Source organism: Numenius arquata, chromosome 1 (genome assembly GCF_964106895.1).
Source record: "Numenius arquata chromosome 1, bNumArq3.hap1.1, whole genome shotgun sequence".
Taxonomy (NCBI): Eukaryota; Metazoa; Chordata; class Aves; order Charadriiformes; family Scolopacidae; genus Numenius; species Numenius arquata.
Window position 1 is genome coordinate 73216404 of NC_133576.1, and position 20838 is coordinate 73237241.

General features: G+C 41.3%; 1 protein-coding gene across 1 annotated transcript in view; it reads left to right on the plus strand.

The window, feature by feature from the left end:
* Positions 1–20308: 20308 nt before the first annotated feature.
* Positions 20309–20838, plus strand: part of LOC141465683 (pinopsin-like) — an 89231-nt gene continuing 88701 nt past the window's right edge. The window contains exon 1 of the mRNA XM_074149248.1: positions 20309–20654. Within this exon, the coding sequence (XP_074005349.1) occupies positions 20318–20654 (337 nt within the window). The 5' untranslated portion in view covers positions 20309–20317. The remainder of the gene's footprint in view (positions 20655–20838) is intronic.

Sequence of the window (20838 nt, forward strand, 5' to 3'; positions counted from 1 at the left end):
AGAATTATTTTCAAATGGATTAACTCACTCTGTGTGCCAAGACCTTATTTCGTGACATTGTGATTTCAGTGTAACTAACAAACAGAGATACTCTCAGCTTTACTTTGACAGTTAAAAACAATCAAATTAAAACAATGGATGGCTTAGACAACTGCCTAACATCTGTTGCTTTGGGTCTGATTTATTAACCCTTTCAGAACTCATAACTTTTCTTATTTTCCCTGGCATCACCCCAGCAGCTCATGGTTTGACTACTTAACCTCACACAGCCAAAGCTTTGCACACCAGTGACGATATTCCCCATTGCCACAAAGATAAGTGAGGGGCAGTCAGGCCCCTGAGGAGTGAAGAGCAGGCAATTATCTCATCTTAGCTAGGTCACAGGGCAAGGGGTGAGGACTTCCAATTCCCCCTCATTTCTTCTGCCCCACAGTGCAGCGATTGGTCACACCATCAGTCCCGTCTGCCTTGATGGTAGCTCTTTTTGTTTCCCTGCAGAAAAGATGTAAACGTTATGCAAACTTGAGCAACTTTTACTAGATTATAAGGGCTGAGCAGCTTCTTACACATGATACTCATTTTAAGCGAAGTTCAGCCATAAATAAAGTATGAAGAACCTTTTAGGAAGGGTGAACTGTCTTTGTAGCATTTTGTGAAATGATTTCCTGAAAAGCTTGAAACCCATTGTTAGAGATAGTGTCAGCAACTTTAGCTGGTCTCTCACACTCAGGCTGAATTAGCTGACCATCTTTAACCTTCCACACAGTAATTTTGTTCTCCACTGCAAAACATCCTGTCATTTGTTTAAAGCTGAAAACACTTTTTCCCAGCTATGGTGTTAAAAGATGATGAAAACCAGCAAACAAAAAAAACTTACTGCAGGGTGCTGGTGACAGCCTTTTACCCACAGCTGCTGTGGGGATTCTGTGGTGATAGTGATGGATAACCTGTGGCTCCCAGGCTCCTTGAACAGTTTTCATCTGAGTATTGTTGCTGCAAGCACACACACAGGCTCACATGTGCTGAGAACAGTCACTGGTGCACTGATCCAGCAACAGCAAGCACAGACATCTACCAGGCATCAGAGATGAAGTATTCAGCACACATTACCCAGGCTGCATTTACAAATTGAAATTGCAGCCCTTCTAATTAGGCTGATAGACCTCAAAATGTCAACCAGTACCCAGGAGGCTTTTTGAGCCTAAAGACAAACAAACAATAGATTTAAGAAGAGTGTTTTCTGTCCCTTCATCTGAATTAACTGAGAGACTGGGAAAGGTTTTAAGACAAAGTGTTAATGTTACCACTAGTGCACACTAATACCCTTGAATCCAGGTACACTTAATCAAGTGCATGTATTCCGGGCACTGATTAGCTATTTTACCTACATGAAATTGCAAGATATGATCTGACTGGAAACTATTTAGCAAATACATTAATGTTCATAAACTTGGGGGAGAGGAGAAACTAAAAAGAAAAGTTCATTTTTTTAAAAAAATTAAGATATAAATAACATGATTTTTTTTATAGTGTCAGCTAAGCTAGCTGTTTTTTAAAGCTATTTGCAAGGTTTTGAGAACTGCCTTCATAATCTGGTCCAGAAGCAAAGGCAATTACGTGCATAAATTTTTAGTACGGCATAATGAGTCACTTCAGGCTGTGTTTTCAAATGTGTTTTGCACCTACAGATGTAGAGGTGCTTTGTGGCATTTGCAAAAGTGTCTGCAGATACCTAAGAGGATACATACCAAGACACCTGTTAAGAAGCCAGATAACCTTCCACACATCTGTGACTGAAATAATGCTGACCTGCATCTCACAGGAATGTAAAGTTCTCTGAAAGCAATAAGTGTTAAACAAAAAAACACTTTATAGGTTTCACTGGAGAGAAAATTCTTACAGACTTGTCAAAGTTTCCCGTGTTTCTCCTTTCACATGTCCAAAATTAATAAAACTGAGTTTCAGGTCTGACTACAGCTGGGAGTTGGTGGGAAACACAAGGGTACACAGAAAATAAACCTGACCACACTTGAAAAAAAACCCAAAACATTGTGTTCCCAATCTCCCAAAATAACTGTTAAACAGTTTTAAGAATAATTATTGAAAAAAAAATGCTTCCAGGGTAGTAATTTTTCTCAATTATGGTATAAAAGTATTTTAGAATGGTTTAGATTTAGCAGGTTTTAAAATGAAATCCTGACTACTCAATTAGAAGTTGCATTTTTTGCTTCATCTCACAGGGAGTGTAGAGTTGCAGCCTGTAAACGGTTGCAAGGCTCACACACCGATGCTGAGTAAAATGCTGCCATCTTTTGGTTGTACTCAACGGAAACAGGTAGAAAAGACCAAGATTTTCTCTTCAGAAAGACAAGCAGCAGTTGCTACCTCTGCAGTAGTTGCTCCTAAGACTAAAGTCCTTGGCTGTAACCCCATTATCCCTGTCCTCGGTCATGGACTGTAACTCCATAGGTGCTGTACAAATCATGAACAAAAAGTCATCCACTTCCCACATAATGAAAACAAACCTAAAACCTCAACAACAAAACCATAAAACAAGAGAGAGTGAGAGATACAGACAGACAAATATGGAAGCACAGCAAACCTGTGAAGCAAACATTGGTGGAAGCAGCATAACTCCTTTTGACAGGAATCATTTTGAGCAAAGCACATCTTGAAATTCTAACCACCACCAGTGCTAGATTAATTTTTTTTCCCCTCATCTTCTTATTGGTTGCTCTACGGGTAAAGCAAGACTAGCACACGTACAGACCTTGCCATTTCCATGGAAATGAACTTCCCTGAAAGGAGGGGGTTTTTTCCCCTCCTGAAGCCATCAGGAAGACTGAGCTGTGGGGCTACTGAAGAGGACTCTCTGCCCAGGCTTCCCTGAGGGCTGCCTCTACAGATGAAGGCACTCATGTCCACTTGCCCTTGCACAATAAATTGTTTAACACCTTTCCTGCTTCAGGAAATTACCTTGTGCTATTTTAATTTAAATTATACAATAGTACCTTTCACAGGAGAAGTCATGCAATGACTTAAAACCCTAAGATACAAGCGAAAACATAAAGCTGTTTTTTCTCTCCTTCCATTGAGAAATTCAACATTTTTGTCTTTCATGTTAAGTACAGCCCCAGGCCCTTCCCCTTCCCTACTGACACCTCTCATGCACAGAGATCTGCAGCACACTACAGCAAAAATACCTGTTTTGAAAACACAATAACCCATAAATCCAGCTGGTGATCAAGGACTACTGTTCAAATATTTGTTATCCTTTTCCACAGTAATGAATAGGAAAAAAAATTTAATTGCCTGTTCTCTTGTTAAAATGTAATTGCCAATTGTATGCCCAGCAGCAGTTAGCATCTGCCCAGCACATAAATATTTCTCAGCACTCCTTTTACATTCTAATGCTGCCCAGGGACTCACTCTGTCAGGAAAAAAAAAAAAACAACAAAAACCAAACAAACCTCATGCCTATGCTTTGCCAGGATTATTGCTTATTAGGTTGAGGATTATTCCTGCATGCCTACACCTGTATTTGAGGCTTTTGTAGAATTTAGCTTGCTAGTAGTTGGGTTGTATGCATTAGGCATTGGAAAATTACTGCTGATTGACCTCCTGCAAGCATTTAGGGATCCTGGAAGATGGGCTGATATTTTTTTGAGACAGACTCAAAAAATCAGCTACCTAGAAAATATACTCATATCAAATGCACATCTCTCAGATTAAATATAGTAATTCTTAATATAGGTACTGTTCCATAGGTATATATTTGTCTTGTCATATTTTTACCATACTCAACCTAACCTTAGTCATAAAGGCTAAAGCTTAACTTTCCCACCACTGAGTCTGTAAATCAAAGACAGATGTGGCCTCTCAGCTCATAGCAGCAGCTGCATCCAAGGAAGGACCTATTCCAGGGGAAAATAGCAACTGTGCTCTGGTTCTAGGTTCTTGGCAGACACCTGGCTGAGAGAAGCTGTTCTCCCTTCAAGCCCTGGAGCCTGATCTCGTTTGCTTCCCCAAGCACAGCTCAGTTTCTAGAAAAAGGAGATAAACCCAGTTCTGGAAGAATGATTCTAAATCAAAATCCAAGGCAGTCTTTTCTCTCTGAGTCTCAAAAATGAAAAACAACATTTTAATGCCCTTCTGCTCTGAAGTCCTATAATTGAAATGAAACACAGAAGCTGTAGTGGTTTGCATAATAGTAATACCTCCCCCTTGTGTAGTCCTTTTCTCTCAGTCTCTGTAGCCCATTGACCTACAGGAGTAAAGGGACATGAATTTCTATCCCAGGTGGGACACAAGAAAGGAATATAAGCAGAGTTGGCTTGCAGAAGCCTCTGAGTCCCAAACCCAGGTACCTGAGTACCCATTTAATGCTTGCAATCTGGATCATGACTCTGGGTGAGGATAGGAATTTGTGACTAAGGACACATCATGAAACATCAGGGTGATCCCACCATTGCATCTTTCAGCAAACCCCAGTACAAGGAAAGTGTGCCCCAGCCTCCCCTAATTCACTGAGGAGAGAAGGAAGGAAACACTGTGTGTTTGCAATTTTAAAAAATTCCATTGCCAAAACAAACTTCTGCATAATAAAAGTACCTCAGTAGCCCTTGCTCTATTGCCCACCTCAGTTGTCGTGTTTGGCATGGAACTCTTCACATGGGTATTCATGGGGCTGGTTTCCTATCAGCCAGCCAGTTCTACTATGGATTTGCTGGTTGCTGTTAAAGTTACGACACATGCCCAGCAGCCATTTGACTGAGTTGTCTGTTCTTGTTTTCAGAAGGTGGTAATGCTAACTAGGGAACATGACAAGTATTCGGCAAATAGGTTTTTTGCAGAATGTGAATGTGAATGTCGATCTCCTCATTCAATTACATTTTTGGCCAGGATTGTCACAAGCCTTTGAAATGTTCTCTTAGGGATTTGTAATCACTAATGCCAAGAAAAAACAGCTGTCATCTTGCTAAAAAATCTACTGAATTTTGTAAGAAACCTTACTCTTGCGTAACATGGCTGCTCTTGTTGGCAACATGTATTACATCTGCTGCAAAATCTTTTTCTACAATTAGATCTAAAATAGGAAATAGGAAGCAAATATATATTTTACAAGTGATTCCTAGTTAAAACATGCTTCTGAATGCGTAACACTAAAATCTCTGTAATACCTGAAACATGGTTATTAAATTTTTTTTCTATAATTTAAGCACAAATCATGTCTTGGGTCTATTTGAGTGACAGATATGAAATATACAGGCAAATGTTGGTGGGGAATTCATGCCAAAACATGAACCTGATGCATGGAGATATTGTTCATGAAGAATATTAGTGAAAGCCAATGTTAGTTTTTGTAGGTATTTAATGAAATTGTGGGAGACTATACATGCCTAATTCTGGAATCAAAGAAATTATAGTGCTCTCAATTTCTCATAAAAAAATGCATGCTTAGCATTTACTTTTAATTTAATTAAAATATAGAGACCATCAGTTTCACTGCTCACATGCCTCCACAGACCAGCTGCAGAGCCACCATCTACCTATCCACTACAGGTTCACAAACGAGTAATTCAGAAGTACGGAAAACTTTACTTTTCTTGTGTGGTGAAAAATGTCATGGAGCTGATATTTTTGTGGGACATCATCTGATACATTTTTCTGAGAGAAACATTCAGAGAATGAAGCCATCTTCCTCCTCTATTTGCACCAACTTTATTTTTAACCACTAAATTTTCCGAGAAAAATCTTCTAAAGATTTATTTTTCATTAAGTTTAATTCAAATCTTACCCTGAAAATCAAAAGTCATATTTTAGTCCCACTCCATCATGACAGTCCTAGAACATTTGAGATTTTGCCTGAAGAAGGGTTACACAGGAAGACTAAGAAAATGGAATTTTGGGAGAGACCTTAGGGAAAAAAAGTGGAGCTAAAGCAACAGAAAGACATGTGAGAGACACATTGTCCATCTTCCACCTGTGTTTTTGACACGAATGAAATCTGTCTGCAGCTAGGACAAAACATTTTTCTAGCAGAGAAGCATTTTGTTGGACTTGCAAGCAAGGGAGAAAGATTGTCTTCTTTTTCCATAAGGATAGACTGGAGTGTTGAGTACGTGGATTGAAAGTGATCAGAATAATTACAACTGTGGAGTTGAAAATATTCTTTTTAAATTCTCTGAGGTGCTTGCTTTTAAGAAGTTCAGTTTGTGTTACATGGGAAATCTTGTTACTATGCTTTGACAGACTGTGCTTTGCTTTAAAATGGATGGAAATAATTTTCATCCTCCAGAAAACGGAATAAGTTGATGGAAAAACTACCCCTCCAGGACCAATTGAAAGAAGCAAAGCAAACACTTTAGAAATATAGATTCTGCTCCTGACTTATATAGACACAAAAATTCACTAGCTAGTAATTTTGAGTCCCTAGTCAGATTCTTTGAATATTAATGAAATTCTCGGAATGACAAAAAATGTGTCTTTTTTACGTGTGTATAAATCAAGTGAGTATATCCACTGTTGGGCTCATTCCATATTATTTCATTTTAAAACCAATGGTTACTTCAACTTCTTTTAACTTCTGAGTCTTCTAGATTTACTTACATTATTTGACCTTTTTTTAGTTACCTTTTAAGGAAAAAAGCACAGTATATAAAGCCAGTAGCTTTGAAGTTCTTTTTCTGTACTTTTCATGGGTCAGTTTTAACTGGGGTCATGTTTGAAACATCTTTAAATAAGTGAAAGTTTTTATAAATTAAAGTTTTGATTCTCACAAACTAATTTAGAAACTAGAAGTTTCTGTGTAAGAAAAAAATAAAAATGTAAGAAATGTTCCCATCACCTCGATAACAAAACTACTACTCGGTTGTGGTGTTGACATGTCTCGGATGATCATTGTTTGCCTTGTGATTCCTGGTTGTCCAGCTCAGGGAAGTGGATAGGTTAGTCAGGACAAGCAGCTGATTTATATGCTTACTTCACCTCTTAAACCAAGGTGCAGGAGAAGTCAGAAGAGCTGTGGGCTGAGTGTCACCCTCGAGGGGATCTGGGTCTTGAACAAAGTATACTCTTGGGCCTGACAGCATGGAAGGTCTCTGTGGCTCTGTAGCTTAGACAAACCCGGAGAGTCCTGTACATGTGAGAAAACCTAGAGAAATCAGAGTGGGCAGCTGTCTGCTGTAAGATGCACCTGACCAGTGTTGAGAAATAAAGGACCTGCCTTTAAGCGCATTATCATGGGTACCTTTAGCAGTGAAACCACGGCAGCAAATATTTCATGGCTTGTACAGAACAAGCCAAGCTCAGATGGTTGATGCCCAAGTCAGTGTCACTTACAAAAGGCTGTTAGCCAGAACACCTAGGATGACAGGAACAAAACTGAGTGTCCACAGGTTACAACTAAATTTCCCACTGTAGTATTGACATAACCTTCTAGCTACCAGATGATCTCTGTGCTGCGAAACAAATTTAAGACATATGTCAATCCTTTAAGACATATAATTTCATCCTCCTCTGATACTTTTCTTCACCCTTGTCCGTTCCTCTTCTGTACATCTAATTCTGATCTTGGTAGGCTCCACAGCTGCCTCCCTTCTTCTGCTGAAAACAGATTGTTGGTTGATGGAAGCATAAGTCTCATGTCCAGTATGAACTATAACTGATATTAAAAAAATCATCTTTGATTCAAAGGAACTGCTAAGTGGTTGCTAAGAAAAAATGTTGGCAAGAGCACATTCAGAAATATGAAACAGCTCAGTGCCCTACCTTCCTCCTGTGGCAGATCTGACATCTGTGTGCATTGCTAGCTTGGACTGACAAAATTACCTGGTATTTTCCGTTAACATCTATGGTGCCAGGTCTTACAAAAAGTAAGGAGATACCAGCTTTCAGTTGAGCTGGAGATAATGTCAGAAAGCAAACTACCCCAGCCATCTACCAAATTACAGACAAGCTCTGACACTTACCCATTTGTTCCAGCCACTGGTGGGGGGCAGGGTGGCCAGACAGGGCAAAGTTAGAGAAAAATAGCTCTTCCCCTTCCTCATCTCAAGAGACAGTCTCTGAATAGGAGAAACTCAGTAGTTTTCTTCCCTTTCTATTGCCCAGGAGAAAATCTTTCCTCAAAGAAACAACAGATCAGAAAATGTTGCAAGGGTGAAGAGCTCTGGGTCTGTGTCAGCCTCCTGCAGCCCTGAGGACTTTGATAAGGTGGAGTTCCTTGAGGTCTAAGAGGGACTTACATGAGAATTTGGGAAGTACACGAAGATGAGGAGAACTGTCAGGTAGTAGGATCGCTCTGGAGGAGCAGCTGTAGTAGAGGCTGTTAGGGAGGCTGTTGAGAGACAGCATTAATTACTGGGTACATGGTGAACAGATGTGCTTGCAGGAGCTAAATATGGAACACTGAGCATCACAAATATTCCTCTTTCCCTGTTGCTTGCATGCATACATAGGCACACACCTATCTCCAGAAGGGCAATGCAAGCTGAGGGCTCAAATAACAACCAAGCCTTTGTTTGAAAAGTCCTTTTTGTCGGTGGGAGTCTGATGTGATTTTTGAGCCTTTATAATTTGGCATACTGCAAAATAACAATCCAAATCCTGCTTGTCTCTGAGCCACCTTTATTGTGGCCAGGCAACAAGGGAAACAGAAGGTGCCTCTGGGTGAGGCCATGATTTCCAGTGACCCATCTGTTTTCCAGTGGGAGCACTAGAAGTGATGGAGCCGAAAGAGTGTGGAAGGAGAGAGAAATGCCTATAATCTGTTTTTCTAGGGTAGACCCTGTCAGTGAGGCAGGATGGAGAACATCTCCAAGGAACTTCTGCTGGGGAAAGGCTCTGCCAGCCAAATGCAAGTGTCTGTCCTGTCACCTGTAGTCCTTTGATCTATTTTTCTCTGCTGTCTTTCATCTTCAATTGGCAGCTACACTGAACATCTGTCTTCCTAGGACCAGTGTCAGCAATGTATGCAGTGCCCTCCATTGGCTACCCAAGGGAAAGAGAGAGAGAAATGCTACTAGTGGTTTGGAGAATGAAACTTGTACCGTACACTTGGCATTGGCCATGCAGCTTTCCCACCCCTGGTTTGTCTCTGGTCAGCCCTGTCCTTTTTGAGTGACAGCAGGTCAGAGAAACATACGTCCCCCAGAAGGAACAAGAATATAAGCTAGGCCCCATCTTGCAGAAAAGCAAGGGATAAAGTCCAAATAACAATCTGAGCTTCCTCCATAGATCCCACTCTGTCCTTTTGAACAAAACGTTCCTTCTGCTGCTTTGGCTTCCCCTTTACTTCAGCAAAGAAAGAGGTTCTTCATATATAACCCATTACAACAGTGAAGTGAGACACAGTTGTTCGCATTACCTGAAGTCTCACACCTTCTGAAAGCACTTCTTAGCTTCATGCCTGGATTTCTGAAAGTGTTCCTGTTGCTTTTCTCTTACCTGCTGAGGTAAGAGAAGACTCTGGGCATAAGTTGTGTCTACTGAATAGAAAAAAAATAGTATCTTCTTTGGCAACTTCAAAATAATCTGAGCTAAGCCTTTATTAAGGTGCAAAGCTACAGAAAGAATGGTCTAAATTCACTACAACCTTGGGAAGGAAAGATTGGAAAGAGAAAAATTTTAGTTCTTAGTCTGCCTATATATGCTGTGTGGTGTCCCTGAAGTTGGAGTATCAATCACCCCAATGGGGGCTCACTGGGACTGGTTAGAGAAAGAAGAGGGGATGTAACCACAACTAGTGTTCACATGCTGTGGAGTCAGGGAGCACCTGGGATCTGCTGTCTGGATCTAAACCCTGGGAATCTGATATATCTTTAGAATCTGTAGGTAAATTAAACACCAGCTGATTGTGATACAGAAATTCGGATGAAGCACAGACATAAGAAAGAAGCTCATATAGGCCTTTCAGAGCCTTGCAGAAGCCTAAGCAACATCATCCCCCAGAAACAAGACACCAACTGAAAGAATTGTCTCACTGAATAGTTGAGTTGCTGTTGCTGTGATAGTCAAAGGACAGGTGAGACAAGGTTTCTAGACAGGGTAACATCTTTTATTAGGCCAGGCAGTACCCTTGGAAGATTAGGTAAGCCCTAGTCACACAATCTCACCTCAAATACAGATGTGTTTTATTAGACCACATTGTGGAACATTGTCTTGCTTGCATCGCTGTAACAGCCACCCAGTAATTGATGGAAGTATTCTTTTCACTACTGTTTGTAAGAAGTGCCTGGAATTTTCATGACTATCAGTTCTGTTGGAGACCCAAAGACTGCCCATGGGTATCTAGTATGATTTGAGATGCAATGAGGTATTTGAAGCATTTGCCAGGATAGCACCTTTTGGAGACCTCTGGATTAGCAGAAAAGGGTTGAACGGGATTCTCAATGATGTCTCAAAACACATTAGATACCTTTGTGTGGGTAATGGAACCTAAAGCTTGTTTCTAGGCAAAGAGAACTGTGTTTGACCCCCAAATTCTCTCTTGGCTTACAAGAAATAATGTCCCTCCACAGTGTTAAGAAGGCATTTCAGATCTTCTGATGGTGGTTTTATTATGATGTAATATACTCTTATCTCTTATTGCAAAACTGGAATGACTAAATTTTTCTATCTAGCCCTAAATTTTAGTAGCTGCTTTCAGAGTCTTGTCATCATATGCTTTGTGCAGAATAAGAAGATTATGAGCAATTTCAATCTTGGACTCACATCAACTGTTCTCTCTCCAGACTCACAAACTGTGAAATCTGTGCCATCCAAAACATCTAAATATGGAATCAAGACCAATGCATTTTTTATCTGCTGCCTTTTTTTATAAGTAATCAACTAGTTGGGTCTCAAGCTATAGACTATGAGACATTGTGATAAATCTGAGGATACTTTGGTGTTTATTGGTAAATCTTTGCAGTAAGGATTTTAGGAATTATAAATGTTTGCAGCTGTGGACAGGCAGAAGAGATGAGTTTCCCTCTTTTTCCCTTATGGTTTCTCCTTATTTTATCACTGTCTGCAAAGCAAAATGGTTCCACTGTTAACGAAACAGCTCCTTGGCAAAACCATGTACTGTGCCACCACTCTTTAGTATCTTAGGGTATGCACAGTATGTCACTGAGCTAAGGAACCACTCAACATCATATGTTAAGCCAATGAAATTATGATGACTGACATAAATTTAAGGTCTTTTTAGCAAAACCAGGGAAAGAGTCCCAAAGATTGTTCTCTTTTAAGAACGTTAGAACTGTTGTTACCCTTAGTGTGAAGTTTCATAGGAACATATGAAAGTAACTTAAAGATCTCTTGTAGTCTCGTAAATTTAAGAACAGATTCTGAAATCAGGGTATAACTATCATATGGACACAATCTCAACCTCACACATGAATCCTCATCCCTTATCTGTCCACCTGGCTTACCTGTTGGTGTACACTCAATTCTCCACCTTGCTATGCATATCCAGCTGTGGGAGCCAGGGAACTGTGGTGGTGAGCTCTTGGGCATTGCTGTGAAGGACAGCGCAGATGCAGCTATTGACTGCTGCACTGGGGAGCACAACGGCAGGTCTTCTCAATATTGCTCACCACATGACTCATTTACTTCTTCTGTATGATATTAGAGGCTTTACTAAAACTCACAACATTTGTTTGGAAGCAGGAGGTAAGCAGAAAATTCATGGGAGTTGCTGGAACTCCCTAGCAACTTTTATTTTTTGTTAAACAAATCAAGGAATTAAAATCAACTGTCCTAGGGTAATTCCTGAAGCACCACCAGGACCTCAGAATTACAACTCCAAATGGACACCATCCAGAGCATGGCAGCCAGCCTGCTCATCACTGACACACACTGGCAATTATCAAAGCTGCCAAACTGCTCTGACTCATAACCTGTGAAACAAAAGGAGATGCACGACAATGAATCAGGTATGTAAACTGCCCCACAATTTGTTTGTATTGACATTTTTTTTTTGCTGGTACAACACACTTTCTGAAAACGTCCAAGTTCATATCAGGCAAATTAATTCCAAACCGTTTTTCAACCCAGCTATCTTCAGTAAGCAGTTTCATATGACTTTGCATCAGGTAGTGAAGTACAATTTAACACCTATAAAGCACATTTTCGTGCTGCTGAAAAATTATTAAAAGTATGAGTATCCGGTAACTGTGGTTGTTTTTTGTAAATAGATACCATAATGGAGAACTTCAGAGGTACAGCTTTTATAAGTGACATTGAAAATACTACCCTTTAAATTTTTATTTTTAGTTAGGCATCTCTAAAGGATGTACTTTCCTGCTCTCTCTCTAAATCTGACATTAGCAGGTTTTGGTTTTGGATTTGGAAGAAGCAGTTCATAGTTTCCAGTGAAGGTCTAATCAGAAAAATTGTGATACTGTTTATTTTCTGAAGGTGATGGTATTAGGTGTGTTCCTAATTTATTTCTACAGAAAATTCTTACTTTATTTCATAAAATAGTTTTACTTAAGCTGAATTTTGCGATAAAATACTGTTATTAGTCCAACAAATAATACCTAGGGTGGTCTCCCTTTAGACTTCCACTGAGAAAGAGATTTTATGAAGAGACTCCACCGCATCTTTTTTTTTGCTGTTTTTCTATTATAAGTGCATGAGTTTGTCTGTCTTTAAGCCAGAGAAGGTGAAAAAGTTGACAAGTGTGATGAGACAAAAGGTTAAATCTAGGTGAGGTGGAATAATATGACTATGATGATCACTTTGCAGGCTTTAACTGTGATCTACAAATTTAAAAGCCTCTTTTTAGAAGTTCAGCAAGAACCAGAGCCAAGAGATGTTCAACAGAGCAAGGCATACTCCAGAATATTTTTCCTCCAGTGTTTTTATCCAGCGATTCATTCCCCATAGGTTTTTCTTTCTCCTGTAGAAAGCCCAGAGTAGAAAGAAGAAAAGAGTAGTAGTAGGAACAGAAAGACACACTATTACATGGTTTCAAGCCATAAGCTATTTCTGTGCTACACGTATTTCTGAGAACACAGATTGCAGGACACAGTAACCATAGTGCATGTTCAATCTGTAAATGGTAAAAATGCAAAGATAACGTGTGGAAAATATAGGCAAAGCAGATGCCCGATAAGTCACACGCGAGACATGTCTTCTGGTTTTGACACAATTGGAAATCACATTCCCGATCTGCTGCTGAACAGGTATTTACACCTGCTTGTTTACAAACAAACCAAAAATAACTCTTTCACAGCCATAAGAGCGCGAAGGGTGCGCAGCCCCCCCTCTCTGTGCAGGCGCGCCCCACGACCCGAGATGCCCTGGCAGACCCCGGGGGGGGGGGGGGAAGGCGGGGTGTGAGTATCCCTGTGTGTGAGGGAATCACTCCTGCAGCAGGGAGGGAGCAGCCGGGGGAAGGGGTTGCCCCCACAGAATCCTTTCCCCCGGTGCCCCCGGGCCCGGGCGGGGGGCGGCCCGGGCTGCAGCACCGCCCCGGCGCGGGCGGAGCGCGGCGGCCCCGGGGGCTGCGCGGGGAACCCGCAGGCGGGAGGGGCGCAAGCCGTGCCTGGGCATTCTTATTTTTATTTAATTTATTTAAAAAAAACCCAACTGTTTATTGTCCCCCGCCATCCCGAAGTTGGATGTCTTCTCAGCCCGCCTGGGAGGGGAGGAGGAGAAGGAAGCGGGCAGGGAGAGCCCAGCGCATCCATCCCGCGGAAAGTAAGCACCCTGCCGGCAGGCAGCCCGGGGAGCCGCGGCTCCGCGGGTGCGGAGGGGAGGGCGCGGGGGATCCGCGGGGGTGCCGCGGGAGGCACTCGCCGCCCCTCGCCGCTGCCAGACATCTCCCCCGCGGCGGCGGAGCCCGACCGCGCCTTCCCTCCAGGGGGGCTGCCCGGCCGGTGCCGAAGCCGGGGCTCCTGCAAGTCGCCGCCGCTCAGGACACCTCTGCCGGAGACTTAGGTGGCTTTTTTACCTTGGTGTGCTGTGGGTGATAGATGCAGGTGGGTATGTCTTCCAGTTTTCTATGCCAACCCCCCTTCCAAATAAGTGTAAAAAAAAGTTCGTGAAGGAGAAATCATGAACTGAGATTGGCTGAAGAGGCTTTGGCTTGATGCAGGGTTTAAAAGCTCGGGCAGAGCCGGGGCGCTGAGAAGGTGCTCTCTGTTCCCTCTGCTGCAGCCATCCCGACTCAGTCTCTGGGAGACGCTCCTCATCACTTTAGCCCAGCCCGGGAGTGGGTCTGTCTCATTTACTGGTAGCATAGACATTTCCGTGCAAAAAAAAAAAAAATCCCTCTTCGCACATAGGAGGGGTCGCCTAACTTTTAAAATACTGAATAAAAGTAGCTTTTATTTCAAAAGCAATGGTTCAAGGTTTTCTCACACTGTTTTACACACCGTTAAATTTTTCCTTCGAGTAAATAGTATGGCTTTCAAACGTGGTATACTTCATAGCATGTATTCTGCACTTATATTGTTTTTGTTTTCATGTCTTTTTCATGACTGTGAATTCCTAAAAGTAAGTCTGTAAGCCTGCATGCAAGAGGTTTTCCCACAGATAGCAGGTTTTGGGAGCTGGGAGATACATAAGTGTGGACCACAGCCTCCCTTCTGTCTTCAGAGTTACTTCTAAAGACTTATGTCTTGGTCTCTTGACATCTCCTGGTCTGATTTAGGGCATGGAAAATATGGAGCAGATGAGAATTTTGTTTCAGTGTTGTGAAGTCCCATGCAGTCCCTTGTCTTTCAACTGTCTTTGAAAGAATTATTTCAAGTGATAACTCTGGTTGTGGATGCTTTCTGTTAAAAATAATTCAGTTTCTCATCTGGAAGACAAGGTTTAGTGTATAAAAACTTAAAAATACAGTATTCTTAAGATAATTCTGGCATCAGATCAAAAAATTGATTCCTCCGTAAAATTTCATCTGGGATTGTCTTTGAAATATTATGATTTCTTAAAAATTTTAACTTTTCAGTAGAAAGCTAAGTTCATAAATGAAAGAAAATCACTATTTTAAGATTGATTTTATTGTGAACTGAACAGCAGGTTTATTAAGGCTGTGTGGATATGTAAGTATAAGGGGTGTTTTATAGCTCCTCTATATCACAGGAGATTAATGTAAATATAATGTAAGAGAGTAATGTAAGTTTTTTAGCAATACGATTTTCAAGTTATATTTTACTCATGTTATGCAATTTCATCAGCTGGTAAATATTTGAAGTGAATTAAGCATCATCTTTGGCATGTTGCACAACTTTGCAAGGGAAGATGGTAAAAAATATGCCAATAAGCAATAATGAATGAGTTCATTTAAGAAAAAAAAGAAACCAAAGAAACCTACACCCTTAAAGCTAATATGTTCAATAAGTTAGTACTTTTCTGGGGGAAAAGTGAGAAAGATAAACCAGCTTCGCTGGTGTTGGGTACTGCTCAAGCTAATGTGTGGTGGCAAGTGCAGAAAGAAGCCTTACACTCTCAGTATTAATACCCGTGTTCCCAGAAGCTGATATAACATCTTTTGAAACCTTTGTTTTTTCCAACTGACTGCTTCAGAGAAAAGTGCAAGCAGTGATGGGTGTCTGTTTTGCTGTATCTTTAGATTACTACTGTCAGAACCGGTTAACAGATGAAGCATTTAATAACTGGTGACGTTAAATGAACTTTTGGCCTGTTTCACCTGGCCATATGTTTTGTATCACTTTGGGTATGTTTTCCATTTCACGTCAACTCAAACAAATTCAAGGAAACAAACTGCATGTTCATTGATTTGTTTTGAATGCAATTGTAGGATTCATTGGGTTTTTATCAACATTTTTTGATGATTAGAATTGGCAGAATTAGATGGAGTTTGGTCCTGCAAGCTCCTGAGGTTGGTAGAAATTAGGAGGGTTCAGGATGTTCTGCAAGATCATGGAGACTTGGGGAGTACAGACTGTCACCTGTAAAACAGGGTTGTCAGAGTTGCAAAGTAACCTCTATTAAACCAAACTACCTGTCTGCAGGAAAAAAATAATCAATTGAACCTTGAAGCACACAAGCCCATCTTCAGGTGTTTTTCAGCAATAATGTGTATTATTGAGTTAAATGTTAACCTTAAGTAAGAACTAGACCCATTCTTTCAACGGATTTGTATAGGAGTTTAGAAGCTTCGTTGAAATCTGAATTTGGCTTGTACTTCATCCAGAGGTGTAAAAAAACTTAGCATTTTATACAGGAACTATTAGTAAAAGACTTACTCCCAGATCTTCAGACGTGTTCCTCATTTGTTGTGCAGAGAAGTTGTAGGTTGCCCAGGGAAGTTGTGGATGCCCCATCCCTGGAGGTGTTCAAGACCAGGTTGGATGGGTCTTTGAGGAACCTGATCTAGTGGGAGGTGTCCCTGCGCATGGCAGGGGGGGTCGAACTCGATGATCGTTAAGGTCCGTTCCAACCCGAACCATTCTATGATTCCATGCAGACCCCTGGCTCTTTAGTTCACCCCAAACTTTTGGAAGCAAGTGGAATCTTAGTGAGTCCTTTTTGTCATCTTTCAGTTTTAAGTGGGCACATGGCTTGACCTTCACAGTGTTGTGCCTACTAACTTTTTAAAACGTATCTTACACTGAATTGCCGGGGCCTACTCCTCCTGCCTGGGCGTTAAGGCATCCTTCCCTGGTGCACCAGGGCAGGACTCGTCCCGCTGAAGCCAGGTGGGTTATGGTCAGTGGAGAAATGACCTGGGCACTGGGCTGTGCTTGCAGACCTGGTCTCAGACTGCTAAATTTTAGTCAGCTGAATCCCATCCAGGGAGTAAATATCCTTTTACAAGCACTGTAAACATGAACTCCTAATATCTCTTTAAGAATGCAGAATGTATGTGACTGTATAAAAGGCCTACATGTTATTATTTATATTTTGAGCTTAACTTTAATGTAATGTTAGTCATATTTGCTAAAGTGATTATAACCTTTGGCTTTGTCTAACACCAAGGCCGTCATGATACTTTAACAATAATAATACTCAGACTCTGCCTGTGATTGTTCTGGTGAAGTTAATTCCCACATAGAAACATTTATGGTGGCATACTATAATCTTTGCTATAGATTATCTAGGTGTAACTAGTTCAGCTTGGAAAAAAAAATTATTGCATCTGTAACTGAAATTAATCCGCATGTAAATCAGCCTTAAGTCTCTTCAGATTTTGAAGCCAGATTCTGCAATATGGTTTGCAGAAGGGAGGAGCAGATAGGACTGACCTTAGTTGTATTCCTCAGTAAACAGTCACATGCGATCAGAGTAGACAAAACTGTCTTCAAAGTGATGGAAAAAGAATAGATTAGTTTGGTAGAAGCTAGGGTATAACCAAAATTGTTAAAAAAACCCACCACTGCTTACTTACTGAGTTTATTTCACTGTACATTCTCGCTTTCCTATGAATTCTTCCTTCCGAAGCTCTCCTTCAGCACAATGCCAACATGCTTTCTATCCTAGCAAAAAAGTGCAGCTGTTTGCCTTTTCAGTCACACAATTAGTGACTGAGAAAGACTCAGCAGCATATTTTTTAAGCAGTTGTTCATTGTTTGTGTTTTGTTCCACTGAATTTTAACTCTGTTCCTTTAAACACAATTATGAGTAAATTTAAAGTATATTGACAGTTAGTCCCAGTTAGTTTCCTTCTATAACCTGCAACCAGAATTGGACAGGGGATATTTTTTTTTCAAAATAGTAGAAAGAGGATTTCAAATGTTCTTTCTCCTAGCTGTACTACCTGAGGCCCTTACCAATCTAAATTACTGTGTATGTCCTAAATAGGGAAAAAAGCAGAAAGCATCAGTGTTTAAGATTGTCAATGACCAAACAGTAGGAGGTCTGCAAAGTGTACATGATTTACTCATCAGAAGAGAAAGTAAAGACAGATTGTATGCATTAGAGTTCAAAATCACTGCAACAATGAGATGTATTTAGCACAATGAGTTTGTGGAAGTAAAGAAGTAGTAAGAAGAAATGCTTCCTATAAATGTTTACCATGACACAAAGATGTGATAAAAGAAAAAAGCAAATAACCTCTGCATCTCCGGTAAACTCCAAACTCTCATTTTCCCAGTTGGTCAACACATCTTTTCCTACAAGACAATTTTCAAAAATCAGTGGTCAGGAGTAATACAGAAGGTGCTCCATTCTGAAATGCATGTAATCATTCTAGGAGTATACAGCTCCTGAAAGAAAAGTTTTCATACTTTTTAGTTCAGCGGGCCATGGGTATCATGCATTTTGCACCAAGGAATGGAAATTCCTGCATATATATATCTATATATAGGGAAGGGATGCCATCCAGAGGGACCTGGACAGGCTTGAGAGGTGGGCCCGTGCAAATCGTATGAAGTTCAACCAAGCCAACTGCAAGGTTCTGTACCTGGGACATGGCAATCCCAGGCACAAATACAGGTTGGGCAGAGAATGGCTGGAGAGCAGCCCTGAGGAGAAGGACTTGGGAGCGCTCATGGATGAGAAGCTCCACATGAGCTTGCAATGTGCACTGGCAGTCCAGAAAGCCAACCACATCCTGAGCTGCATCAAAAGAAGCGTGGCCAGCAGGTCAAGGGAGGTGATTCTGCCCCTCTACTCTGCTCTAGTGAGACCCCACATGGAGTACTGTGTCCAGCTCTGGAGTCCTCAACACAGGAAGGACATGGACCTGTTGGAGTGGGTCCAGCAGAGGGCCATGAAAATGATCAGAGGGCTAGAGTACCTCTCCTATGAAGACAGGCTGAGAGAGCTGGGTTGTTCAGCCTGGAGAAGAGAAGGCCCTGGGGAGACCTTATAACAGACTTCCAGTACCTGAAGGGAGCCTACAGGAAAGGTGGGAAGGACTCTTTATCAGGGAGTGTAGTGATAGAACTAGGGGTAATGGTTTTAAACCAAAAGAGGGGAGATTTAGATTGGATACAAGAAAGAAATTCTTTACTGTGAGGGTGGTGAGACACTGGAACAGGTTGCCCAGAGAAGCTGTGGGTGCCCTATCTCTGGAAGTGTTCAAGACCAGGCTGGATGGGGCTTTGAGCGACCTGGTCTAGTGGGAGGTGTCCCTGCCCATGGCAAAGGGGTTGGAACTCGATGGTCTTTAAGGTCCCTTCCAACCTAAACCATTCTGTGATTCTATTCTATGATTTTATGTATCTCCATCTTTGTTTTTATAGAAATGTCTGTGCGGAATTTGCCTGCAACCATGCAGAAGGCCGTCTAAGCAGTTCCGCATCCCCTTCAAGCACTCTGCTATTGCTTCACAACATACACACACACACATTGTAGTCACTGCGTGTGGGTATACAAATTCATGTCTGCGGTGGGAGAGAGATGTGAGGCTCTGGGTGTTTGGCTGCTTTATAAATAATGAAGGAGAACATCTGTCCACTGGTAAATGTGGGAGAAGTGAAATTGATATCATAGCTCTGCCAACCTTTTAAGCACACCAGAGCCTCAGGGGCTGCGCTTGAAATTATTCTCTCTGGGTAAAGAAATACTTTCTCCTTCTCCTAAAATTTTTGTCATTTTATATAAGGTCTAGCCAAGACTGAAGCTTTGCTTGGTGTTGATTGGCTTAATGTGGAGGAAGATACAGTTCTTCCTCTGGGAAGCTGTTGCAAAAGATCTCTTACCATGCCTTTTCTCACCTGGGGAACTTTGCTAGGAAGGTGCAAATAGCCTTGTCCATGCTAAACTATGAGCTAGGGAAAAACTGTTTAGAACAGCCAAGGAAATATCAAAAAAATGATTTTTCTGCTGAAAATCAGAGAGAAAACTGAAAAGACAGAGAAATATTTGTCACAGTTCAAAAAGGGAGGAACTTTTATAAAATTACGTACCTACTTTGGTCTTGGTATGGAAAGGGTTGGGTTTTTTTTACCATTTGTTTTCTTCTCTACTTTCAGAAAGACAACCATTGTCAAAAGAAACAACAGTAGCTGCCCGCTTATAGAAGGGTTGCCCTTTTGCTTTGAAGGAAGTGACCATGCTGAAGCGCCTTTTTAAGACATCTTCCATTCTGAGCCTCAAAAAAGACCTTCTAACATGATCCTGGGTTTAAATAACAAAGATGAATTTGAGGTGATTGTTTGCTTGGTTTTGCTGCCCTGGAGTTAGCTGCAGAGCTGACCACTGGAAAGGCACAGTGCTGGAAAACATTCCTGTGCAGCAATACAGCGTTTCACACCTGCATAACTGTCCAAGAGATATCTCAGCTGAGTGAAGATCGCAAGAATCCTGAGATGATTTGACCTGTAATGGAGGGACGTTTCTGGGAAACTGCGGGAGGACTTCAGCACAGGGCACCTGGTGTCTCTGACCTTGCCTATCCGTGTGAAAGTCCGAAATGAACCACACTTGGACATACAACCTGAGCTTTGGTGCACCTACAGATCCTGTTGAGCCAAGGCCTGGACTGTCACGAAATGGGCACACAATAGTGGCTGTTTTTCTTGGATTTATTTTGTTTTTTGGTTTCTTGAACAACTTGATTGTCCTCATCCTCTTCTGCAAGTTTAAAACCCTCCGTAACCCAGTCAATATGCTCCTCCTGAACATCAGTATCAGTGACATGTTAGTGTGCATCTCAGGCACTACCCTCAGTTTTGCATCTAACATCCATGGCAAATGGATTGGAGGGGAGCATGGTTGTAGATGGTATGGCTTTGTCAATTCCTGCTTTGGTAAGAGTTCAATGATAATTCTCTTATCCTATTCTTTTTAACACTGGTGCGTGAAGCAACTCGATGAGCTAGCTGATTGCTGCTCAGTGGTAAACAGGAAGATGCTTAGATTGCCTTGTTATGGTGAAACACAAATGAAATGCATGGTTTAAAACACTTTATGAAAGAGTAGCACAGATCTGAT